Here is a 27,473-nt window from a genome sequence, read left to right on the forward strand (position 1 = left end):
TGACAAGCGTGGGTAGCTTTTCAGAAAGCGCTGAACCACCAAATTAAAGACGTGGGCCAGGAATGGCACGTGCGTGAGGCTGCCGAGCTGCAGAGCCGCCACCAGGTTACGGCCGTTGGCACACACGACCATGCCCGGTTGGAGGCTCAGCGGCGAAAGCCAGCGGTCGGTCTGCTCAGTCAGACCCTGCAGCAGTTCGTGGGCCATGTGCCTCTTCTCTCCTAAGCTGAGTAGTTTCAGCACAGCCTGCTGACGCTTGCCCACCGCTGTGCTGCCATGCCGCGCGACACCGACTGCTGGCGACGTGCTGCTGCTGACACATCTTGATTGCGAGACAGAGGTTGCGTAGGAGGAGGAGGGTGGTTTAGTAAAGGAAGTATACACCGCCGCAGATACCAGCACCGAGCTGGGGCCCGCAATTCTGGGGGTGGGTAGGACGTGAGCGGTCCCAGGCTCTGACTCGGCCCCAGCCTCCACTAAATTCACCCAATGTGCCGTCAGGGAGATATAGTGGCCCTGCCCGCCTGTGCTTGTCCACGTGTCCGTTGTTAAGTGGACCTTGGCAGTAACCGTGTTGGTGAGGGCGCGTACAATGTTGCGGGAGACGTGGTCGTGCAGGGCTGGGACGGCACATCGGGAAAAGTAGTGGCGACTGGGAACCGAGTAGCGCGGGACCGCCGCCGCCATCATGTTTTTGAAAGCCTCCATTTCCACAAGCCTATACGGCAGCATCTCCAGGCTGATCAATTTGGCTATGTGCACATTTAACGCTTGAGCGGGTGCGCGGCGGTGTACTTGCGCTTACGCTCAAACACTTGCGCTATCGATGGCTGGACGCTGCGCTGAGAGACATTGCTGGATGGGGCCGAGGACAGCGTAGGTGAGCATGTGGGTGCAGGCCGGGAGACGCTCGTGCCTGTGTCATGAGAGGGGGGTTGGATCTCAGTGGCAGGTTGGGGCACAAGGGGGAGAGGCAGTGGTGCAAACCGGAGGCGGTGAACGGGCTTCGTCCCACCTTGTGGGGTGCTTGGCCATCATATGCCTGCGCATGCTGGTGGTGGTGGCTCCCCGGCTGATCTTGGCGCCACAAACCTTGCATACCACAGTTCGTCGGTCGTCTGCACGCTCAGTGAAAAACTGCACACCTTTGAGCACCTCGGCTTCTGCAGGGTGGCATGGCGCGAGGGGGCGCTTTGGGAAACAGTTGGTGGATTATTCGGTCTGGCCCTGCCTCTACCCCTGGCCACCGCACTGGCTCTTTCAACCTGCCCTGCTGCTGCACTTGCCTCCCCCTCTGAAGACCTGTCCTCAGTAGGCTTAGCAAACCAGGTGGAGTCAGTCACCTCATCGTCCAGCTGCTCTTCCTCCGAATCCTCTGTGCGCTCCCTCTCGGACTTTCTGCCCTTACTACTACCTCACTGATAGACAACTGTGTCTCATCGTCTTCATCCTCCTCACCCACTGAAAGCTCTTGAGACAGTTGCCGGAAGTCCCCAGCCTCATCCCCCGGACCCCGGAACTTTCCAAAGGTTGGGCATCGGTCACGACAAACTCCTCGGTGGGAGAGGAACCATTGCTGCCCAATCTGGGCAGGGGCCCGAGAACAGTTCCTGGGAGTCTGCCTGCTCCTCAGAATGTGTCATTTTCATGGAGTGAGGAGGCTGAGAGGAAGGAGGAGCAGCAGCCAGAGGATTCAGAGTTCCAGCTGTGGACGGCGTAGAAGACTGGGTGGTCGATAGATTGCTGGATGCACTTTCTGCCATCCACGACAGGACCTGCTCACACTGCTCTGTTTCTAATAAAGGTCTACCGCGTGGACCCATTAATTGTGAGATGAATCTGGGGACCCCAGAAACTTGCCTCTCTCCTAATCCCGCAGCAGTCGGCTGCGATACACCTGGACAGGGAGCTCGGCCTGTGCCCACACGCTGACTTGGGCCTCCGCGTCCTCGCCCCCATCCACGTCCTCTAGGCCTACCCCTACCCCTCAGCATGGTGTATTACGAGTAGAGCAGAAACAGAACGCTGTAATTAAATGTGCCGCTTATTGGCCTGTAATTGGAGGCTGGCTTCACTTACGGAATGCACAGCAGAGCCAGGAAACAATTATGCGCAAGGCTGGGAATTAATCAGCGACTACTACCCCCAGCAGACACGCCATAAACTGAAGAAGGTCACTGCCAGGCCAAATATAGTATTTTTTTCCACTTTTTGGGAAAAAGCCCACTGCCTCTGATATACGCTGTATTTGGATGTCCCTGTTGGAGGATGACTGTGGTTACTGAAAGGCCAGTGCAGCCAGGAAACAATTATGCGCAAGGCTGGGTATTAATCAGCGACTACTACCCCCAGCAGAAACGCAGTAAACTGAAGACAGTCACAGGCAGGCCAAATATAGTATTTTTTTCCACTTTTTGGGAAAAAGCCCACTGCCTCTGATATACGCTGTATTTGGATTTCCCTGTTGGAGGATGACAGTGGTTACTGAAAGGCCAGTGCAGCCAGGAAACAATTATGCGCAAGGATCGGTATTAATCAGCGACTACTACCCCCAGCAGACACGGAGTAAACTGAAGACAGTCACAGGCAGGCCAAATATAGTATTTTTTTCCACTTTTTGGGTAAAAACCCACTGCCTATATAGCCAGTATACCTCTTTCCCTGCCTCACCAGTACTGCCCCTATACTCTGTAAAATGAGTGCAGACTGAGGACGCTATGCTCTGCACGCCCGATATACAAAAAAAAAAAAAATGTGCAACACTGCTCCCAGCAGCCTCCACACTACTGCACACAGTCAGATGTAGCCCTAAGAAGGACCGTTGGTGTTCTTGAAGACTAAAATAACACCTAACACTCTCCCTATAGCAGCTACAGCAAGACAGCATTTTCCCTGATCTCTGTCAGAATGCATCTGTGGCGAGCCGCGGGAGGGGCAGATTTTAATACTCGGTGTCACCTGATCTCCCCAGCCACTCACTGCAGGGGCGTGGTATAGGGCTGGAACATCACAGGAGGAAGTTGTAATGCCTCCCCTGTCTTTCTATTGGCCAGAAAAGCACACAAATTTCGCAGGGAAGAAAATTAAAGTGACTCGAACATCGCGTGGTGCTCGTCTCGAGTAACGAGCATCTCGAGTAACCTAATACTCGAACGAGCATCAAGCTCGGACGAGTACGCACGCTCATCTCTAGTTTTAATCAATAAAGTTATTTTTTTTAATGATTGAAGCCCTCCTCCATATCTACGGTTTCTCTAATGAAGTTTAGCCGATTGCCAATGGCCATCTGAGGACGGAGCTCCCGCTGGTAAACAGGTATTGTTTTTTCCCCTTTACCGGAGGCACTGCTGGTGAGGTGAGCCCCTATTCATTTTTTTCCTTTACTTTAGTATAAACCAACATTTATTATGCTGTTCACACCACTGAAATGTCACAATGCATGACATGAACTATACTTGTGCTGCTTGTAGGCTGATCAGCTAATTCCCAGGGCCCCTGTCATTACAGTCCACATAGGAAGCAGAAAGCACTGACCATAGTGCAGTGGCCTGGCTTGGTATTGGAGATGCACCTACCCCTTAATTCAGGGGGAGCTGCGCTTGCAGTACCAACCTGGGCAGCTGTGTTATGGTTAGTGCTTTCTACTTCCCGTAATGGCCATATTGACAATGGCCCTTGGAATCAGTTGGTGGGCAGGAATCCCCAGCAACACTTCACTGATGATCATCTAAAGGAGAGGGGTGGAGCAAACATGATGGTATCAAAGGCTTTGGTCCCAGGTGCTGCCAATCAGGAGAGCTCGCCAGAGGTTGGCACATCAGATTTGTAAAGAGCTATAGAAAGAAAAGACTGGTGGATAGGCGCAACTCTCCAGACAAGATGGTGGGATGATAGGATGAATTATTCAGCTTCTCTTTTATTGAGTATACTAAATATCACCCTCCACTTCTCTTGCTATCTCCAGCTTCATCTTTGGTACCATCAGCACTTTTGATTCCCATATCCCTTAGTCCCAGAAGTGATATCCCACCCAACCTGAATGAAGAAGGGGTTCTCCTTGAAATGCATATCCTATGCTGTTTTTTTAAATATACTTAATAAAAGAGAAGTTGGATGATACATCCTACCATCCCACAATCATCTATTGATAACAATCATCAATAGAAAAAAATGAAAAGTCCAGGAACACCTTTAAGTTAAAATAGAACTTTTAAGTTAAAGGAACTGTGTGATTGATGATGTGCTGATGTTTCAACTCTACATCTATTAATATATTCACTGAGTTATTGTGAGCAGCTGTCTCACAAGACAATTTGTCAGAATCCTTTTATAAGAGATCTGACATCCACAGTCTCTCCATCCTTTGTCCAGGTATTTCATCACACTTGGATATATAGAGAGATTAGATGGTTCACGTTCTGTATTTTTGAGGAGTTATAAATGACTACTCACCTGTACAACCCCTGTCTGTAGTGTCTCTCTTTTTGTTTGTTAGCCAATAAGTGTCCTTTTAAAGGATTTCAATAAAGATTTCTGTTTTAAGTCTATACCTGTGAAGGGCTGTTTTAACTTATATATATATAGACTTTTCTGCCCCCGTGATTCCCAAAATGAAATCATGGTGAAAGAAAATAAATTATATTTTTTTCCAAAGATATTTTACTGTTTTAAGTACAGTAGAGAAAAAAACTGTATACATTTAGTATCATCGGAATTGTACTGACCCATAGAATAAAGTTATCAGGTAATTCTTGGGACAGTGTGTAAGGCGTAAAAACAAGAGCTCCAAAGATGACAATTGCGTTTTTTTTCCCATTGCACTCCATTAATTAATATTTAAGTGTTTTTTCAGTGCATTATTTAGTGCATTAAAAAGCACCACTAAAAAATACTACTTGCCCCGTAGAAAACAAGCACTGAGCAGCTAAGTCAGTGGAAAAAAATAAGGGTTAGGATTTTTGAAAGTGGAGAGGAAAACCAAAAATTGAAAAATAAAAAGATCCTCCAGAGGTTAAAATACTCAGCAATCCATGTCTGATTCATTTTCACAAATATGAATTCTTCCAAGCTTCTGATATACAATGTTGTCTGCTTGGGAATAACTACATCACCTGCCATGCTGAATACCCTCTCTGATGCTACACTGGAAGGTGTACAAGATAATATACCCACAGTAAACTGGGCCAGTGATTGCCAATGTTCCAATCTACTGACTCAGAGATCCATGGGATGTTGGTTCACAATATTTGCTGGAGACTGGACATATTCCAAGTAAGACTGAACCTCATTGTTCAAGTGGTGGTGGGGAACATATCTTTTGTCATGATGATGTGTGTCAGGTCGGTATTTGGTCAGGTCAGCATATAAAAACTTTGTTATCATGTACTCCAAACTGTATTAGCATTGTAGCATCCCAATAAGTGAACAATCCACCAAGTGTAGAGCAGAGAGTGGCAGATGTGCTTGTAATAAAGTCATGGCAATATGCTGCCATGGAGCCTCAGGTATGGGTACTGGGCACAAGAGCCCTGCGGGTCTTAGTTTCTGTGGTTTATACTGGGCTCAGGAGGTACAGGAGGACACAAAATCATGGATTTCCTTCATCATGGATGGCCACCAGTACCGACTGTGAATTAACTCACTAGTCTTGCATTGCCCACAATGACCAGCTAATTTGGGACAGTAACCCCAGGATAGGACACCTCTCTTCTTGGCTTCAGGTACGGACGTCTTACCTGGCGGAATATCCTTATCCCTTTCCAATCCACTGTCTGACGTCTAAAGACATTCTGATTGAAACCTGTACAGATCCGATGTCGGAAGATGTCCAGCAGGGTATTCTTACTGTATATTACTGGCCGCTCTGTTGTCGGGGGTCTCTCCAGCATATCCCATATCGCAGTACTGGCTCTAGCCAGCTAATGATGCCACTGCATAATGGCAGAAAGAGAAAGTCCCCTAGGAGAGCCTGAATCCAAAATTGGATTGCAAAGGGTTAACCTGAACAGGAGCTATGGTCAATAATCTGGCAGGTTCAATGATGAACGGTGGAGCCTCTTCAGCGTTGTTACAGTTAAATGCTCTAGATAGGGTGTCAGCCTTAATATTTTGGTTGGCAGGCCAAAATTACAATGTAAAATCCAACCACCGAGCCATTGTGCAGTCTGAAGATACGTCAGAGTTTTATGGTCAGTGTAAATTAGGATGAGATGCGAGGCTCCCTCCAGCACATATCGCCAAAATTCCAGAGCCATCGTGATAGCCAGTAACTCGCGGTCCCCTATAGAGTAATTCCGTATCGCCGTGGAAAATGACTTCGAGAAAAAAAACGCATGTCACCTTATTCCATTTTGTTTTTCAAGATTAACAAAATCTGCAATTCTGTAATGTTTTTATTCACTCTTAGGGCCTTCAACATGCAGTATAAATAATATGCTACATTAATGCAGGCCAGTACAATTATGGCAATACCAAAGAAATATAGTTCTTTTTCACACTTTTTTAAATTAAAGTGTTTTTTGTTTATTACATCATTCAAAGGCCCCTAACATTTTTTTTCTTATCAATGCTGCTGTGTAAGGTTTTTTTTGCGAGATTAGGTGCACTTTTTAATAGTACCATTTGTTAATCCATGTGATGTTTTGATCACTTTATTGTAAGGCGAGATAGGCAATTTTCTCTTTTCGACTTGACCTGTGTTATTTATATCCTGAATCCAATGCTGTCTGTGAGTTCCAGCAGTGAAACACGAAGCACTTCTGGCTGAGACACTTCCATTACTTGCCAGGAACCCAGCAGGTGAGGCAATTTATATGAATATGCTATTCTTTGTGCATTACACTGTGGCACACAAATCATTTCTGGTCACGGATAAATCTGGTTGAGGTAATCTGGTATCTTAGTGGGAAACCAGCCGTAGTGAAGAATGCTGTGATTACTATATATACACACTATATGGACAGAATTATTTGGACTGCAAAAAAAAAAGGAAATAGTGAGTTTGCTGAATGGTATCCTGGGAAGGACATGGGTAAAATAGAAAGCTGCTCATTTTGTACTAACTATTCATGCACCCGATAGAGCACGTATGGGACGAACAGAAACAACGGGTATGACACTGCTACCCACACCTATTCTTACAGCAATCTCTTCTCACAGCCTTGTTGGAGGAATGGCGAGCTATTCCCCACCAGACTTACAGATACCTTGTGGAAAGTATGCCTCGACATATTGTTGCTGCAATACAAGCAAAAAGCGGGCCAACACGTTACTAAATAGAATAAAGCACTTTTTCTGAAAAACATGCAGAGTCCAAGTACTTTTGTCCATGTAGTGTACTAGTGGGAGTATTCTTTCATAATACCTACTTTAGCTCTTGATAAAGCTGAACTGTGTATTCTCATAATGCATGGCCTACTTCTGACTTCTATCTACTATATGCATCTGATGGGTCATCTGATGAAACATTATCTTCATTTACTTCTAGATCTGATCAGTGATTTGTAGTCCCGCAGTTTTGTTCTGCACTCCTGCATTCTATGGGAGGAGGCAACGTTGCCACCAAGCCTTTCCCCCATTCGGTATTAATCCCAGTGGCTCTCTTACTGAGCACCTACCCTGGTCTTGTTCTTTGTTTGGTTCTGCAGCTTCTCCGACTTACTAGTCCATCAATGTTAAATCCAAGCAGACTCTCTAAAAGCCCAACATTTTTAAACACTGTTGAATGAATCTTACCTGTACATATAACACCAGCAGTATCCCAGGATGGACATTCACTGTTTCCAAGTGCAGTTATATTGCAGTCCCCCAGGTGGTATTCTGTACCTGAACAATGAAATCTGTATGTGGTGGTAACATAATATTTCCCAAAATGCCCTCCACCTGGAACGGACCCAGCAACTCCACATTTTATTTGCCTGCAGAGCACATTAGCCTCTTGTAGACTCCAATGAGAACTGCACAACACCATCCATTGTCTTTCATATAATACCTCCACTCTCCCAGAGCAGCGATCACTACCGTTCACAAGTCTATAGCTGTTAAATAAGCCTAAAAACCATCAAGGAATGAAAACATATTGTGAAAAAATACAAAATCATCAAGTAAATCAGTCATTAGAGTAAATGTGTCTGTTCTGTAGCAATAAAAGCCACAGCATCCTACAGTCTGGATGTACCAGTAAGGTATAATAAGTGTTCTAAATCGGATGCGAGTGCAGAACTAATCTGTATGGGGTATAATAATAAGGGCAGCTTAAGACACCATTGATTTCAACCGGTTCATTCTCACAGATCTTTTTTCCACTTGCAAAATAAAACATGATATGCTCTATTAAGCGCGAGCACCCACTGGCGTTTGCGTTTTCCGCGGGAAACGCAAACGCGTTTGCGTTTTTGCCGCGTTTCCCGCGATTTTTCCGCGCGTTTTTCGCGGCGTTTTTCGCGGCGTTTTCGCGGCTTTTCCATTAATTTCCATGGAGAAAAATAAGGACACATATGCAACTGACAGTTCCTATGTTAAAAACGCAACGCAAAAAAACGCCAGTGGACAGGAACACATGTTATCTCTATGCCTGTGCAGGAAAAACGCAAAACGCAAAACGCAGGTAAAAAAACGCCAGTGGGTGCTCGCCCTTAGTGTGCATTTGTGCACCCAAGACCCCATAGGAATCTATAGGGGGTGCGCAAATGACAACACCCGCGAGCTTGCACAGAATACTGTGTGATTTCTCAAGAAATTTGAAACATCGGGGATTAAGCTGCACAGACTAATAAATCATGGCATAGATGTGTCCCGTGCTGATGTGAACAAGTTGCGCTGTCCCAAGTGTATATGTACTTACGGATATCTGAAGCTGCCCTAATGTCAGCATTTTTAGAGATCATTTACTATTGTTCTGATGGAAAAGATTGGAGGTCATACTGCATTACATTTCATATTGGAAGCAAGCTATTAGTGACAAGTGCCTTAAATATATGACTAAGTGATAGCACTGACCCAGGATGTCATTTACATCTACTGTACCTTCTCAGGGCAGCAGCCAAAATCATAGCTGATCCTGATAATGTAACCACTACATCTAATAGTCAGTAGGGATTGTGACCGTTTACTGATCAGTTTCTTTGCCTTCTGCAATATATTCATTGTCCAATAAATGGCTCATACATACTAGTTGGAGGTTATATGTGGCAGTGAGGGGGTTACTTGTTTACAATATAGAGCTAATCTAATGTATTACAATTTTAAGGTAAAAATCATAAATTTATTAGAGATGAGTGAGCACACTCGTCTGAGCTGGATGATCGTTCGAGTATTAGGTCACTCGAGATGCTTGCTTCTGGAGTCGAGCACCACGCGGTACTCAAGTCAATTTCATTTCCTTCCCTGCATGTTTAGCGCCAATTTTTAGCCACTAAACATGCAGGGAAGGCATTACCACTTCCTGCTGTAACATGCCAGCCCTGTGCACGTCTACAGCAGTGAGTGGCTGGTGGAATCAGGTGACCGCCGAGTACTTAAACTAGTGCCGCCTGCACTAAGAAAAGAGCTGCTGCTGAGATAGGGAAAGTGTTAGAGTAGGATCCTGTCTTCAAGAACCCAACGGTCCTTCTTAGGGCTACTCCTCATTGTGTGCATTACTTTTTTGGCTGGCCAGAAGCAGTAGTGCACCAATTTTTTTTCAAGCATCTAGGCCTGTGCAGAGCATTTCACATCTACCATTCTCTGTGTGCGGTGAATTAACCATAGTTTTCATCACTAAACAGCCAGTTAATTGCTGGCTGGGCCAGTGTAGAGCATCTCACATCTTCCATTTACTGTGTGCGGTGAATTAGCCATAATTTTCAGCGCTAAACAGTGGGTTAATTTTTCCTGGAGCTCTGCAGAGTATCTCACACCTGCCATTCGCTGTGTGTGGTGAGCTAGCCGTAATTCTCAATGCTTAACTGTGGGTTACTTTTTCCTGGGGCTCTGCAGAGTATCTCACATCTACCATTGTCTGTGTGCGGTGAAGTAGCTGCAGTTATCAGCACTATCCACTGGGTTAATTTTTTCTGGCACTCCATACAGCCTCTCTTATCTACAAGTATCTGTGTGCGGTGAATTAGCCCCAGTTCGCAGCGCTATACAGTGGGTTAATTTATTTGTGCCCTGCTCTATCCTTTATCTGACATGATGAGGAGTAGGAGTAAGGGTCGAGGATGTGGACGTTCACGTGGGTGTCCAAGTGAGGGTGTGGGCAGAGGCTGAGGTCCTGGGCAGGGTGAATCAGAGTCGGCTGCTGAGGGATTAGGAGAGCACCGCTCCCCAGCTTCATCTTACATTTTGCGGGTCCGTGTGGTAGACCTTTATTACAAGCACAGCAGTGCGATCAGGGTCTGTCGTGGATTGCGGATAACGAGTCCAGCAACATATCAAACAGTTTTCCACGCAGTCCACTCCTACTGGGCTAGGAACTGTGCTTGGAACTTCCTCCCAGCCTCGTCACTCCAGGAAAATGACAGATTCTGAGCAGGTAGACTCCCAGGTACTGTTCTCGGGTCCCTGCCCTGCATCGGAAAAAACGGATTCTCACCCACCTGAAGAGTTTGTCGTTTTTCCGGGATTCGCCCATACTATTGCTACAGAAATGTTTCAGGGTTTCGCTTATACACGTGCCACAGAAATGGTTTTCCAGGGTTCGCCTATACTATTGCTACAGAAATGTTTTAGGGGTTCGACTATACTGCGTGTGCACAACGGCTTTCTTATTGCGTTGTTTAGCTATCTGACACATACACAAAATGAATTGGGCAGAAGTGTGGGCAGAGGCCGAAGTCCTGGGCTGGGTGAAACTCTGCCATGTTTGTGCACTCTCTTTTCCTCATGTTTAATACTGTCCTTGGGTTTCATGGGCTCACCTATGCTGTGGGTGCACAAAGGTTTCCCAGCATGGTGTTCAGCCATCTGGCAAATACACAGAATGAATTGTGTGGGTACACATGGGTTTCCCATAGCTATGTAACTCACAGCACCTTGGGTCACACAAGGTGGAGGCTGGGACCGAGCCTGACCCTGGGCCTGCTCACATGCTTCCCACACAGAGGATTGCGTGTCCTACCTTGGTCACAGTTTCTCGGGCTTATTATGCCACCTCCCCCTCCTGCTTGGGGTCTGGGGATCAGCACTGGTTGACATCTATTTGCTCGTGTTACCACAGTTATCTGACACACTGGTTTGGACTAATCAAAAGAAGCGCAACTGAATTAATGAGACGTTCACAGCAATACTAGCATCCGAGTCTGCTTTATGCCCATGATTTCTGAGGGTGTGGGCAGAGCCTGAGGTCCTGGGAGGGATGCAACTGTGCCTGGTTTAGCCTGTGTAACTTCTTCATGGTTCATCCAGTTTTGGAGCGATGAAAGCCACTGTAACTGATTTAATGAGACGTTCGCAGCAGTACTAGCATCCGAGTCTGCTTTATGCCCATGATTGCTGAGGATGTGGGCAGAGGCCGAGGCTTTGGTGCAACTGTGCCAGGTTTGAACTGTGGAACCTCTTTGTGGTTCATACAGTCTTTGGAGCGATGAAAGGAACCGTAACTAATGGCACATTGCGTCAACCAGATGGAGGCTGGGACCGAGTCTGACCTTGGGCGCGCTCATGTGCTTCCCACACAGAGTATTGCAGGTCCTACATCGGTCACAGTTTCTCGGGCTTATTATTCCCCCTTCTCCTCCTCCATAGGGTCTGGGGATCAGCGATGGTCGGCATGTATTATTTCTTGTGTTACAAATTACCACAGTTATCCGAGATACTGGATTGGAGCATTCACAGGAAGTGTAACTAATCTAATGAGACTTTCACAGGGTCACTGTATACCTGTGGTGGCTACTTTTGCAACACCTCCTGCTTCAAACCAATCTTTGGTGTTAGTAAGCTCTGCAGCATTGCAGAGATGTGTAGAAGTACTGGCATCTGAGTCCCCTTTATGCCCACGTTTGCAGCTCCTGACAATTTTGTGATGGAGGTGGCATGGGATTGGATTTATGATCATACGTCAATTTATCATCAATTTTCATCACCATTGTGGGCTATTGCCCATACTTTTAAAGAGGGTCGCTGCCAGCCCTTCCAACCCTCTGCAGTGTGTGTCTTCGGTTCCTCCTCATCCAAGACGAGCTTATAAATAGACATGAGAGTGGTGTGGCTATCAAGCCAGCATGTGGCATGAGGGAAGCTGAACGCTGCGCAAGGAAAATTTTGTGTGCACTGTGGATGCAGGCTCGCGCAGGGGGTTGGGCAGCAATGCCAGCATGTAACCCAAGAGAAGAGGCAGTGGTGTCACCCACAGGTGGTGATTGGCCTTGATTGCAGCTAGTGTGATACTTAGCTAAGATGTGCCAGCGCGTGTGCCTTGCTGCTTATGGTCTGTCCCAAGTAAATTTGTTGGGGGGGAGGGGGTGTCCGCCAGGCTATTGCCACCAATTTGGCTTAATAGTGTGACCTGGGAGCCTCAGATGCACCCATGTATGTTGCCCCTGCTGTTCCCTATCCATTTCTGTGGTGTTTTCATGACTTTCTGATGTTTTCAGGTGTTTCACAGAACCTCCCCTATGCGGAGCATCGGTCAGCTTGAAAAATGCTTGAGTCTCGCATTGACTTCAATGGGGTTCGTTACTCGAAACGAGCTCTCGAGCATTACAAAAAGTTCGACTCGAGTAACCAGCACCCAAGCATTTTGGTACTCGCTCATGTCTAAAATTAATAAATACTCCTACCAAAAAAGTAAAATTATATTACAAAAGAAGCGGTGTGTAGCACAAAGCACAAATAAAGTAAAGTGAATAATTACAACTAAGTTGAAGTGAAAACATTAAAATACAAAATTATAAAATTCTCTGGCCTGCAGTCTGTGCAACTGGGCAGGACATCTATATCGGTGGTGGCATGTTCATCCTGGACTGCCAACATGAACAGGGTACAGGGGGCAGCCAAAACGGACGCGGGAAAGTGCTGGTACAGGCGGCTAGATGCAGAACAGACAGAATGCACCTCTGCAGGAGGGTAAAGGCCTGTTTATCTCGACCGTGCAACATAAATGAAAAATAAACTAAGGGAAATCCTTTCCCTGCAAACCCCTACCCCGGGAGTGAGCCCTGCCCTATTGGCAGGTCGATCGCTTTCGACAGGTGCGGACCCACACTTGTACCTAGGCCACTACAAATCCCTACCAGGGCACCCTGAACACATTGGGTACAGTGGACAGAAATAAAGTACAGACAAACAATAGATACAAACAGGGAACAAACCAAAGTACCAGAGCCAGACACATAGCAGCTCTGAGCAGGCTGACTGCTCAGGGAATACTGGAAATTAATTGGCAACTCCCAGGCAGCAAGAGCTGGATCTTATAGGGAGAAGCCAATTGGCTGACAGAAATGTCAATCACCAGCCACACCTCTCTGACACTAGCAGGACTAATGTACCTAGACTAGAAAGCACAGGAGCTGAGAACCTTGGCTAATCTGGATTGAACCTACACAAACTAGGTGTGCTGGCAAACAATTAACCATGTGCTGACTGAGACGTGACACGTGGTCAGGGCTGGAAGTGTTATATACGTCTTCATTCTATTGAAACCAATAGAAGTGAAGCTGATCCTCTGGTCCTGACCACTGATGTAGATGCCCAGCCACCATGAACTGACAGCGGACCGTGGAATCAGCTGATTAGCAGGGATCCCAAGGGGCCAATCTCCAATGATCTGTTACTGATGACCCATCCCAAGAATAGGTCATCAATATTAAAAAGTGCCAAAACCCCCTTTAAATTCTCTCTAGGCAAGACATAGTGACATATGCTGAGGTCTATGGTGTAACATGTTAAACAAAAACATTACACATCCAGCAGATGCAGGGCTGACAACATTACTTTTTTTTGGACAACATATCCACAAAATATTTATGGACAGATTGAAAAAACACAATAATCCAAAAAGATTATAAGAGATACATGCCAGTAACCCGGAAAACTGATATGAACACCGGAGCAGCAATTACTCTGAAATGTAAAATGAAAATTACAATAACTTTCAAAAGCTCCTCTCACTTCAAAAAAAAAAAAATCAGACACAATTTTTTTATGGACACTGGAAAAAATGGCTATTTTTTAAATGGACTTTCAAGGACTTTATGAATGCTACCTGTCAGTGACCCATCAACCAAAGGGTCCTATGTGAAAAACCTTACTCCTTTGTTAGCATAGAAGATATTTTCACCTGATAGCACAAAATTCTCTACAACTGATATCATGAAAAGTTGTGTAAAAAAAATGAAGATAGGTAAAGTTTGGACAGTCTGTCAAAGTGTGGCGAGCTGGAAGTATGAAGTTTACTTCTTAATGAAACATTGTGAAATACCTTCTCTTTAAGAAATATAACTTTCAACTCTAATCTCCATGCATGAATACAGTTTATGCAGGCCCTTGCAATATCGCTGCGGTTTCTTGCAAGGATACCGCAACTTTGTAGTGGTACTAAGTTGCATGTGGTGCTACAAACTCACACAACTTTGTAGCACCACATGCAAGGATTTTTGGGGGAAAGCGTGGGGTGCTTGAAATATAAGCCCTACTCTGAAAATAAGCCGTAGCTGAAGAAAAAAAAAAGTATATATCACCTAGAAGCGCTGTCCGTGGCTCCACAGCAGCTTCTTCTTGGGTCCCCGACACAGATCATCTTCCTCTCTTTTGGCCGGGGATTGATAAATCCCTTCCTCCTGGAGGCGCTGGCTGTAATTGGCTAACACTTTGGCCAATGAATGGCTGTGTCTGGTTCATCAAGTCCTGGCTGTGATTGGCTAAACGTCAGCCAATCACGGCAAGTGCTTTCAGGAGGGGGGATTTTTCAATCCCGGCCAGAAGATAATGAAGAGAAACAGTGTTGGGACCAGGGAGATGATGCAGCCAGGCTCACATCACTTTTTAGGTGATGTATACTGTTTTTTTTTTTTTTTTTCCCTGTAGCTAGAAGGTTCCTTTTCCTGTCATGGATGTAAGGCTTGCCAATTTATTGAAAAAACTGTCACCTTCAAAAGCCCATCAACTGGAAAAACATATACCATCAGGGACTATATCAACTGTAGGTCTACAAATGTGGTCTACATTGCTACCTGCCCCTGCCCCAAGGATTATGTGGGAAAAACTGCTCAACAACTACGAAGATGGGTACTAGCCCATGTGGGCAACATCAGCCGTAAGGAACCAACAAGTTTGGCTACTCATATGCGAGATGTACATGACAACAATCCAGAATTGGTTACCTTTAGGGGCATTGAAGTCCTAAGACCATCAGGACGGAGAGGCAACATTGACCGCAAACTCCTACAAAAAGAGGCGGCTTAGATTTATCATCTGGAGTCCTCTGCTCCAAAGGGACTTAATGAATGCCTCTCCTTTGTTCCTTTCATCTAGAACATCATTTAAATTCCCTCCTGCCATACAACCATCACTGCTCTCTTTTGATCTCTAGCTCTGTGCAGTTCCATATTCTCATAATATATTTTTACAACCACCCATGTAGGCTTAGACTCTATTGCACTCGATTATATCATAAAATATGTTAATCTCACTATTGATGGATACGTACCTGTTTGCTGTATCACATTATGCCCCATCATAGGCATTTTATTTACTCTCTAGTACCTGAGTGCCCGTATTTCATCTGTTTTTCAACTCCCTTACCTGCTGCAGTCCCTAAGATACAGGTTATCATTTAATAATTACTATTTAAAGTATCGGAACAATGTCTGAAAGTTTTTTATTCAATGCTGGTAAAGTGATATTATGATGTCGATGGTGGCGCTAGACCGTAGTGCGCTTCAGGCAGTGCTATCTTGGCTCTTCATGCACCTGCACTGATGGTCTATATCTAGACAGCGCATGTTGCTGCATTGCTAATAGGTTGGTTCGTGAGTGCGCATGCGCACTTGTTCTTACTGAGATATCGCGAGAATATTAGTACATCGTCACGTGATAGTCATGTGACTGATGACGTCCATTGGATCGCAACGTCGGCATCCTCCGTGACATGTTCCTCCTGGGTCATTCCGTGTCAGTTCAACCAACGCTCCCGGTCGACCATCTCAGATTTCAATGAAACTTTGCACAAAGGTAGACCCTGACCCTAAACTAAGATAGCCAGAATATTAGGCTTCAAAGTTTGGTTCACGAGCTACAGGTCTTACTCTAGGGGGTTGTCATGTGATTACAGCGCGCAACCTGAAAAAAGTGGCGATTTCAATCCATTGCCAAGCCAGTTCTAATGACTCTAGAGCAATGAAACTTCACACACTAGGAGAACTTTTGGTGCTGAATCCAGCTAAGCTACTCAGACTGCCACTCTTATCATCATTCTGCCACCATTGCATGTCAAAGTAGCTGAAAAATTCTATCGCGCAAAATAAAGCTCATATTTTAAGCAGTAATAACTCCTAATCAATGCAATCCAACTCAGCTCTGAATTTATCAATGTGCACTCAATAGAAATGTTTCTCATTATTCCCATTATGGACCCAAAAGGATGCATAGCTCTTAAGATACAAGGAGTCAAAAATGGCAAAAAACACTTTTTTGCAAATTTTTCCCTTTTTCACAGGCGAAAATCGGAATGTACTCCATTTTTTTATTTTTCATTTTTGTTCTATTTGGAAGAGAATTTTTTGCTCTACAAGATTCGATGTTTTTCATTTTGTTCCCAGACCTTCTAGATGGGAAAATATCAATGCCTGTGAAGGTCCTATGCACTCGCAGAGGTCAAATAATAAAATAAGTGTAAGTTTTGCATGGATGTATAATTAGTGTATGTGTATAAGAGTGTGCGTTTGTGTGCGTATGTGTATAAAAGTGTGCGTCTGTGTGCATATTTTTATAATAGTGTGCATCTGTGTGCATATATGTATCATAGTGTGCGTGTGTGCATATGTGTATAAAAGGGTGCGCCTGTGTGCCTGTATGTGTATAATAGGGTGCGTCTGTACGCGAATGTGTATAATAGTCTGCGTCTGTGTGCATGTATGTGTATAACAGTGTGCGTCTATGCGCGTATGTGTATAATAGTGTGCGTCTGTGCGCATGTATGTGTATAATAGTGTGCGTCTGTGCGCATGTATGTGAAGGTAGTGTGCATCTGTGTGCATATGTGTATAATAGTTTGCGTCTGTGTGCATGTGTGTATAATAGTGTGCGTCTTTGTGCGTTTTTGTATAATAGTGTGCGTCTGTGTGCATATGTGTATAATAGTGTGCGTCTGTGTGCGTATGTATATAATAGTGTGCATCTGTGTGCGTATGTATATAATAGTGTGTGTCTGTGCATATATGTGTATAATAGTGTGCGTCTGCGTGCATATGTGTATAATAGTGTGCATCTGTGCGCGTATGTGTATAAGAGTGTGCATATGTGCGCGTATGTGTATAAGAGTGTGCGTCTGTGTGCATATGTGTATAAAAGTGTGCGTCTGTGTGCATATGTGTATAATAGTGTGCGTCTGTGTGCGTATGTGTATAATAGTGTGCGTCTGTGCGCGTATGTGTATAATAGTGTGCGTCTGTGCGCGTATGTGTATAATAGTGTACGTCTGTGCGCATGTATGTGTATAATAGTGTGCGTATGTGCGCCTGCATTTGTATATAAGTGTGTGTCTGTGCGCCTGTATTTGAATAATAGTGTGCGTCTGTGCACATGTATGTGTATAATAGTTGTCCTCTGTGCGCATGTATGTGTATAATAGTGTGTGTCTGTGTGCATATGTGTATAACAGTGTGAGTCTGTGTGCATGTGTGTATAATAGTGTGCGTCTGAACGCATGTATGTGTATAATAGTGTGCGTCTCTGCGCATGTGTGTGTGTATGATAGTGTGCGTCTGTGTGATGTGTGTGTGTATAATAGTGTGCGTCTGTGCGCGTATGTGTATGATACTGTGCGTCTGTGCACATGCATGTGTATAAGAGTGTGCGTCTGTCCGCATGTATGTGTTTAATAGTGTGCATCTGCGCGCCTGCATGTGTATAATAGTGTGCATGTGAGTATATAATGGTGTGCATCTGTGCGCGTATGTGTATATTAGTGTGCGTCTGTGTGCATGTATGTGTATAATAGTGTGTATCGGTGCGTGTATGTGTATTATACTGTGCGCCTGTGTGCATGTATGTGTATAATAGTGTGTGTCTGTGTGCGTATGTGTATAATAGTGTGCATCTGTGCGAGTATGTGCATAAGAGTGTGCGTCTGTGTGCATATGTATATAATAGTGTGCGTCTGTGCGCGTATGTGTATAACAGTGGGCATCTGTGCGCGTATGTGTATAAGAGTGTGCGTCTGTGCGCGTATGTGTATAAAAGTGTGTGTCTGTGTGCATATGTGTATAATAGTGTGTGTCTGTGTGCATATGTGTATTATAGTGTGCATCTGCGTACATATGTGTATAATACTGTGCATCTGTGCGCGTATGTGTATAACAGTGGGCATCTGTGCGCGTATGTGTATGAGTGTGCGTCTGTGCGCGTATGTGTATAAAAGTGTGTGTCTGTGTGCATATGTGTATAATAGTGTGGATCTGTGTGCATATATGTATCATAGTGTGCGTGTGTGTGCATATGTGTATAAAAGGGTGCGCCTGTGTGCCTGTATGTGTATAATAGTGTGCGTCTGTGTGCATGTATGTGTATAATAGTGTGCGTCTGTGCGCGTATGTGTATAATAGTGTGCGTCTGTGCGCGTATGTGTATAATAATGTGCGTCTGTGCGCATGTACGTGTATAATAGTGTGCGGCTGTGCGCATGTATGTGCATAATAGTGTGCGTCTGTGCGCATGTATGTGTATAATAGTGTGCGTCTGTGCGCATGTATGTGAAGGTAGTGTGCATCTGTGTGCATATGTGTATAATAGTTTGCGTCTGTGTGCATGTGTGTGTATAATAGGGTGCGTCTGTACGCGAATGTGTATAATAGTCTGCGTCTGTGTGCATGTATGTGTATAATAGTGTGCGTCTGTGCGCATGTATGTGTATAATAGTGTGCGTTTGTGCGCATGTATGTGTATAATAGTGTGCGTCTGTGCGCATGTATGTGTATAATAGTGTGCGTCTGTGCGCATGTATGTGAAGGTAGTGTGCATCTGTGTGCATATGTGTATAATAGTTTGCGTCTGTGTGCATGTGTGTATAATAGTGTGCGTCTTTGTGCGTTTTTGTATAATAGTGTGCGTCTGTGTGCATATGTGTATAATAGTGTGCGTCTGTGTGCGTATGTATATAATAGTGTGCATCTGTGTGCGTATGTATATAATAGTGTGTGTCTGTGCATATATGTGTATAATAGTGTGCGTCTGCGTGCATATGTGTATAATAGTGTGCATCTGTGCGCGTATGTGTATAAGAGTGTGCATCTGTGCGCGTATGTGTATAAGAGTGTGCGTCTGTGTGCATATGTGTATAAAAGTGTGCGTCTGTGTGCATATGTGTATAATAGTGTGCGTCTGTGTGCGTATGTGTATAATAGTGTGCGTCTGTGCGCGTATGTGTATAATAGTGTGCGTCTGTGCGCGTATGTGTATAATAGTGTGCGTCTGTGCGCATGTATGTGTATAATAGTGTGCGTATGTGCGCCTGCATTTGTATATAAGTGTGTGTCTGTGCGCCTGTATTTGAATAATAGTGTGCGTCTGTGCACATGTATGTGTATAATAGTTGTCCTCTGTGCGCATGTATGTGTATAATAGTGTGTGTCTGTGTGCATATGTGTATAACAGTGTGAGTCTGTGTGCATGTGTGTATAATAGTGTGCGTCTGAACGCATGTATGTGTATAATAGTGTGCGTCTCTGCGCATGTGTGTGTGTATAATAGTGTGCGTCTGTGTGCATGTGTGTGTGTATAATAGTGTGCGTCTGTGCGCGTATGTGTATGATAGTGTGCGTCTGTGCACATGCATGTGTATAAGAGTGTGCGTCTGTCCGCATGTATGTGTTTAATAGTGTGCATCTGCGCGCCTGCATGTGTATAATAGTGTGCATGTGAGTATATAATGGTGTGCATCTGTGCGCGTATGTGTATATTAGTGTGCGTCTGTGTGCATGTATGTGTATAATAGTGTGTATCGGTGCGTGTATGTGTATTATACTGTGCGCATGTGTGCATGTATGTGTATAATAGTGTGTGTCTGTGTGCGTATGTGTATAATAGTGTGCATCTGTGCGAGTATGTGCATAAGAGTGTGCGTCTGTGTGCATATGTATATAATAGTGTGCGTCTGTGCGCGTATGTGTATAACAGTGGGCATCTGTGCGCATATGTGTATAAGAGTGTGCGTCTGTGCGCGTATGTGTATAAAAGTGTGTGTCTGTGTGCATATGTGTATAATAGTGTGTGTCTGTGTGCATATGTGTATTATAGTGTGCGTCTGCGTGCATATGTGTATAATACTGTGCATCTGTGCGCGTATGTGTATAACAGTGGGCATCTGTGCGCGTATGTGTATAAGAGTGTGCGTCTGTGCGCGTATGTGTATAAAAGTGTGTGTCTGTGTGCATATGTGTATAATAGTGTGGATCTGTGTGCATATATGTATCATAGTGTGCGTGTGTGTGCATATGTGTATAAAAGGGTGCGCCTGTGTGCCTGTATGTGTATAATAGGGTGCGCCTGTGTGCCTGTATGTGTATAATAGTGTGCGTCTGTGTGCATGTATGTGTATAATAGTGTGCGTCTGTGCGCGTATGTGTATAATAGTGTGCGTCTGTGCGCGTATGTGTATAATAATGTGCGTCTGTGCGCATGTACGTGTATAATAGTGTGCGCCTGTGCGCATGTATGTGCATAATAGTGTGCGTCTGTGCGCATGTATGTGTATAATAGTGTGCGTCTGTGCGCATGTATGTGAAGGTAGTGTGCATCTGTGTGCATATGTGTATAATAGTTTGCGTCTGTGTGCATGTGTGTGTATAATAGGGTGCGTCTGTACGCGAATGTGTATAATAGTCTGCGTCTGTGTGCATGTATGTGTATAACAGTGTGCGTCTATGCGCGTATGTGTATAATAGTGTGCGTCTGTGCGCATGTATGTGTATAATAGTGTGCGTCTGTGCGCATGTATGTGTATAATAGTGTGCGTCTGTGCGCATGTATGTGTATAATAGTGTGCGTCTGTGCGCATGTATGTGAAGGTAGTGTGCATCTGTGTGCATATGTGTATAATAGTTTGCGTCTGTGTGCATGTGTGTATAATAGTGTGCGTCTTTGTGCGTTTTTGTATAATAGTGTGCGTCTGTGTGCATATGTGTATAATAGTGTGCGTCTGTGTGCGTATGTATATAATAGTGTGCATCTGTGTGCGTATGTATATAATAGTGTGTGTCTGTGCATATATGTGTATAATAGTGTGCGTCTGCGTGCATATGTGTATAATAGTGTGCATCTGTGCGCGTATGTGTATAAGAGTGTGCATCTGTGCGCGTATGTGTATAAGAGTGTGCGTCTGTGTGCATATGTGTATAAAAGTGTGCGTCTGTGTGCATATGTGTATAATAGTGTGCGTCTGTGTGCGTATGTGTATAATAGTGTGCGTCTGTGCGCGTATGTGTATAATAGTGTGCGTCTGTGCGCGTATGTGTATAATAGTGTGCGTCTGTGCGCGTATGTGTATAATAATGTGCGTCTGTGCGCATGTACGTGTATAATAGTGTGCGCCTGTGCGCATGTATGTGCATAATAGTGAGCGTGTGTGCGCATGTATGTGTTTAGTAGTGTGCATCTGTGTGCATATGTGTATAATAGTTTGCGTCTGTATGCATGTGTGTATAATAGTGTGCGTCTGTGTGCGTATGTGTATAATAGTGTGCGTATGTGTATAATAGTGTGCGTCTGTGTGCGTATGTGTATAATAGTGTGTGTCTGTGTGCGTATGTGTATAATAGTGTGCGTCTGTGCGCGTATGTTAATAATGGTGTGCGTCTGTGCGCCTGCATTTGTATATAAGTGTGTGCTTGTGCGCCTGTATTTGAATAATAGTGGGCGTCTGAGCACATGTATGTGTATAATAGTCGTCGTCTGTGCGCATGTATGTGTATAATAGTGTGCGTCTGTACGCATGTATGTGTATCATAGTGTGCGTCTGAGCGCATGTGTGTGTATAATAGTGTGCATCTGTGCGAGTATGTGCATAAGATTGTGCGTCTGTGTGCATATGTATATAATAGTGTGCGTCTGTGCATGTGTGTATAATAGTGTGTGTCTGTGTGCATATGTATATTATAGTGTGCGTCTGCGTGCATATGTGTATAATACTGTGCATCTGTGCGCGTATGTGTATAAGAGTGTGCGTCTGTGCGCGTATGTGTATAAAAGTGTGTGTCTGTGTGCATATGTGTATAATAGTGTGGATCTGTGTGCATATATGTATCATAGTGTGCGTGTGTGTGCATATGTGTATAAAAGGGTGCGCCTGTGTGCCTGTATGTGTATAATAGGTTGCGTTTGTGTGCATGTATGTGTATAAGAGTGTGCATCTGTGCGTGTATGTGTATAATAGTGTGCGTCTGTGTGCATGTATGTGTATAATAGTGTGCGTCTGTGCGCATGTATGTGTTTAGTAGTGTGCATCTGTGTGCATATGTGTAAAATAGTGTGCGTCTGTGTGCGTATGTGTATAATAGTGTGCATCTGTGCGCATTTGTGTATAATAGTGTGCATCTGTGCGCGTATGTGTATAATAGTGTGCATCTGCGCGCATGCATGTGTATAATAGTGTGCGTCTGTGCGCCTGCATTTGTATATAAGTGTGTGCCTGTGCGCCTATATTTGAATAATAGTGTGCGTCTGTGCACATGTATGTGTATAATAGTTGTCGTCTGTGCACATGTATGTGTATAATAGTTGTCGTCTGTGCTCATGTATGTGTATAATAGTGTGCGTCTGTGCATGTGTGTATAATAGTGTGTGTCTGTATGCATATGTATATTATAGTGTGCGTCTGCGTGCATATGTGTATAATACTGTGCATCTGTGCGCGTATGTGTATAAGAGTGTGCGTCTGTGCGCGTATGTGTATAAAAGTGTGTGTCTGTGTGCATATGTGTATAATAGTGTGGATCTGTGTGCATATATGTATCATAGTGTGCGTGTGTGTGCATATGTGTATAAAAGGGTGCGCCTGTGTGCCTGTATGTGTATAATAGGGTGCGTCTGTGCGCGTATGTGTATAAGAGTGTGCAACTGTGCGTGTATGTGTATAATAGTGTGCGTCTGTGCGCATGTATGTGTATAATAGTGTGCGTCTGTGCGCATGTATGTGTTTAGTAGTGTGCATCTGTGTGCATATGTGTATAATAGTTTGCGTCTGTGTGCATGTGTGTATGATAGTGTGCGTCTGTGTGCATATGTGTATAATAGTGTGCGTATGTGTATAATAGTGTGCGTCTGTGTGCGTATGTGTTTAATAGTGTGCGTCTGTGTGCATATGTGTATAATAGTGTGTGTCTGTGTGCATATGTGTATAATAGTGTGCGTCTGTGCGCGTATGTGTATAATAGTGTGCGTCTGTGCGCATGTATGTGTATAATAGTGTGCGTCTGTGCGACTGCATTTGTATATAAGTGTGTGTCTGTGCGCCTGTATTTGAATAATAGTGTGCGTCTGTGCACATGTATGTGTATAATAGTCGTCGTCTGTGCGCATGTATGTGTATAATAGTGTGAGTCTTTGTGCATATGGGTACAATAGTGTGCGTCTGTACGCATGTATGTGTATCATTGTGTGCGTCTGTGCGCATGTGTGTGTATAATAGTGTGTGCCTATGTGCGTATGTGTATAATAGTGTGCATCTGTGCGAGTATGTGCATAAGAGTGTGCGTCTGTGTGCATATGTATATAATAGTGTGCGTCTGTGCATTTGTGTATAATAGTGTGTGTCTGTGTGCATATGTGTATCATAGTGTGCGTGTGTGTGCATATGTGTATAAAAGGGTGCGCCTGTGTGCCTGTATGTGTATAATAGGGTGCGTCTGTGTGCATGTATGTGTATAATAGTGTGCATCTGTGCGCATGTATGTGTTTAGTAGTGTGCATCTGTGTGCATATGTGTATTATAGTGTGCGTCTGTGTGCGTATGTGTATAATAGTGTGCATCTGTGCAGGCATGTGTATAATAGTGTGCATCTGCGCGCATGCATGTGTATAATAGTGTGCGTCTGTGCGCCTGCATTTGTATATAAGTGTGTGCCTGTGCGCCTATATTTGAATAATAGTGTGCGTCTGTGCACATGTATGTGTATTAAAGTGTGCGTCTGTGCGCATGTATGTGTTTAGTAGTGTGCATCTGTGTGCATATGTGTATAATAGTTTGCGTCTGTGTGCATGTGTGTATGATAGTGTGCGTCTGTGTGCATATGTGTATAATAGTGTGCGTATGTGTATAATAGTGTGCGTCTGTGTGCGTATGTGTTTAATAGTGTGCGTCTGTGTGCATATGTTTATAATAGTGTGTGTATGTGTGCATATGTGTATAATAGTGTGCGTCTGTGCGAGTATGTGTATAATAGTGTGCGTCTGTGCGCATGTATGTGTACAATAGTGTGCGTCTGTGCGACTGCATTTGTATATAAGTGTGTGTCTGTGCGCCTGTATTTGAATAATAGTGTGCGTCTGTGCACATGTATGTGTATAATAGTCGTCGTCTGTGCGCATGTATGTGTATAATAGTGTGAGTCTTTGTGCATATGGGTACAATAGTGTGCGTCTGTACGCATGTATGTGTATCATTGTGTGCGTCTGTGCGCATGTGTGTGTATAATAGTGTGTGCCTATGTGCGTATGTGTATAATAGTGTGCATCTGTGCGAGTATGTGCATAAGAGTGTGCGTCTGTGTGCATATGTATATAATAGTGTGCGTCTGTGCATTTGTGTATAATAGTGTGTGTCTGTGTGCATATGTGTATCATAGTGTGCGTGTGTGTGCATATGTGTATAAAAGGGTGCGCCTGTGTGCCTGTATGTGTATAATAGGGTGCGTCTGTGTGCATGTATGTGTATAATAGTGTGCATCTGTGCGCATGTATGTGTTTAGTAGTGTGCATCTGTGTGCATATGTGTATAATAGTGTGCGTCTGTGTGCGTATGTGTATAATAGTGTGCATCTGTGCAGGCATGTGTATAATAGTGTGCATCTGCGCGCATGCATGTGTATAATAGTGTGCGTCTGTGCGCCTGCATTTGTATATAAGTGTGTGCCTGTGCGCCTATATTTGAATAATAGTGTGCGTCTGTGCACATGTATGTGTATAATAGTTGTCGTCTGTGCTCATGTATGTGTATAATAGTGTGTGTCTATGTGCATATGTGTATAACAGTGTGAGTCTGTGTGCATATGTGTATAATAGTGTGCATCTGTACGCATGTATGTGTATAATAGTGTGCGTCTGTGCGCATGTGTGTGTGTATAATAGTGTGCGTCTGTGCGCATGTGTGTGTGTATAATAGTGTGCTTCTGTGTGCTTCTGTGCGCGTATGTATTTGAATAATAGTGTGCGTCTGTGCACATGTATGTGTATAATAGTTGTCGTCTGTGCTCATGTATGTGTATAATAGTGTGTGTCTGTGTGCATATGTGTATAACAGTGTGAGTCTGTGTGCATATGTGTATAATAGTGTGCATCTGCGCGCATGCATGTGTATAATAGTGTGCGTCTGTGCGCCTGCATTTGTATATAAGTGTGTGCCTGTGCGCCTATATTTGAATAATAGTGTGCGTCTGTGCACATGTATGTGTATAATAGTTGTCGTCTGTGCTCATGTATGTGTATAATAGTGTGCGTCTGTGCGCGTATGTGTATAAAAGTGTGTGTCTGTGTGCATATGTGTATAATAGTGTGGATCTGTGTGCATATATGTATCATAGTGTGCGTGTGTGTGCATATGTGTTACCATGCAGGGCGGCGCTGGGTCCCGCGGCCGGCGCGTGCCGCTTCGAGCTCGGCTTCGGCGTCCCGGAGCTGTGCTGTCAGGGATCTCCCGGCGGCGTGGAGCAGCCAGTGTGCAGCAGCGTGGAGCAGCCAGCGTGCTGCGGCGTGGGCGTGTCCGCCCGTAGGGTGCCGCCTGCTCTCATCCACCTCCCTTATGCAACAGTGGGAGAGTCGGCTCCTCCCACTCTCCGCCCCTGGGCGGAGGCTTTTAGTTAAAAGGCTGGCAGTGACCTGAACTCACTGCCAGTTATTGGTTCTGCTAGCCTCTAGTCAGGTCTATTCTAGTCTGTCCTAGTTGCTTGTCAGTATCCTTTCGTTTGCCTGTGAGCTACACCTCCAGCCTTGATTCACCTAGTAGTTTTGTTGGTCTGATACACCTGCCTCTTCTGTCGGCACTCTGTCCCCTGTTAGTAGTTCCATCCAGGTAGTCGCCAGGTCCCTAGCCAGCGCACGGACTGCCGCCCAGTTGTCCGCCTGGGGTTAGCCAGGGCCGAGGCAAGTAGGCAGGGACAGTGGGGTGCAGGAGATCAGGGCACCCCAACTGGCGCTCGGGGGGCAGAGTGCCGTAACATAATAACTGGCCCTTTAAAACCGTTTTTGTCATGGAGGCGATCAGTTCCCTCACGAACCAGCTGCAGGCCCTGGTGCCTGTGATCCAGGATTTATCCGCCCGCATGGTGGCCCAGGAACAGCCGGGGGTGTCGCAGGGGTCGGACGCCTCAACCAGCCCCGAACCCAAGTGCCCTCTTCCCGAGGTGTTTTCTGGGGAGAGGAACAAGTTTTTTTGTTTTCCGACAGGCGTGTCGCCTGTTTTTTCGCATGCGTCCCCGTTCTTCCGGGTCGGAGGCTCAGAGGGTCGGGCTGATAATGTCCCTGCTGCGGGGCTCGGCACAGACATGGGCTTTCTCCATCCCCGAGGGTTCCTCCTGCCTGCAGTCCGTGGACTCCTTTTTTCAGGAACTCGGGGGTATCTTCGACGAACCGGACCGAGCGGGGTTGGCGGTTTCGCGGTTGTTGGTGCTGCGGCAGGGGTTGTCGTGTGTGGAGGATTATTGCTCCAACTTCAGACGCTATGCGGGGGATACGACATGGAACGATAGCGCGCTGAAGGACGTTTTTCTGCAGGGCCTCTCGGACGCAGTTAAAGACCTGTTAATTTCCCATCCCGTTCCCGGGTCCTTAAGGGAGGCTATGGAGCTAGCGGTGAGAGCAGATAGGAGGCTCAGGTCTAGGAAGCAGGACAGGCAGACCCGTAGAGTCAGGGAGGTCAGTGGCCCTTGTCCCTCCTCCTCCTTACCAGTCTCTGCGCCCGAGCCGATGGAGGTGGACCCGCTGGACCCCAAAGAGCGACGCCGGATCCGTTTGTTGCATCGTCTCTGCCTCTACTGCGGGAAAGCTGGACATCGGGTGATAACCTGCCCACTGAGGTCTCAACGCCCGCAGCCGGAACCGGCGGAAAACTCCGAGTCCTAGGCGATTGC

At 45.2% G+C, this 27,473-nt stretch overlaps 1 protein-coding gene across 1 annotated transcript in view; it reads right to left on the reverse strand.

The window, feature by feature from the left end:
• The window catches only part of LOC136577423 (scavenger receptor cysteine-rich type 1 protein M130-like), a 169,094-nt gene that overhangs the window by 7,868 nt on the left and 133,753 nt on the right, over window positions 1-27,473 (reverse strand). The window contains exon 3 of the mRNA XM_066577318.1: window positions 7,735-8,049. Within this exon, the coding sequence (XP_066433415.1) occupies window positions 7,735-8,049 (315 nt within the window). The remainder of the gene's footprint in view (window positions 1-7,734; window positions 8,050-27,473) is intronic.

The sequence above is a fragment of the Eleutherodactylus coqui genome, chromosome 8, assembly GCF_035609145.1.
Source record: "Eleutherodactylus coqui strain aEleCoq1 chromosome 8, aEleCoq1.hap1, whole genome shotgun sequence".
In the NCBI taxonomy this organism is placed as follows: Eukaryota; Metazoa; Chordata; class Amphibia; order Anura; family Eleutherodactylidae; genus Eleutherodactylus; species Eleutherodactylus coqui.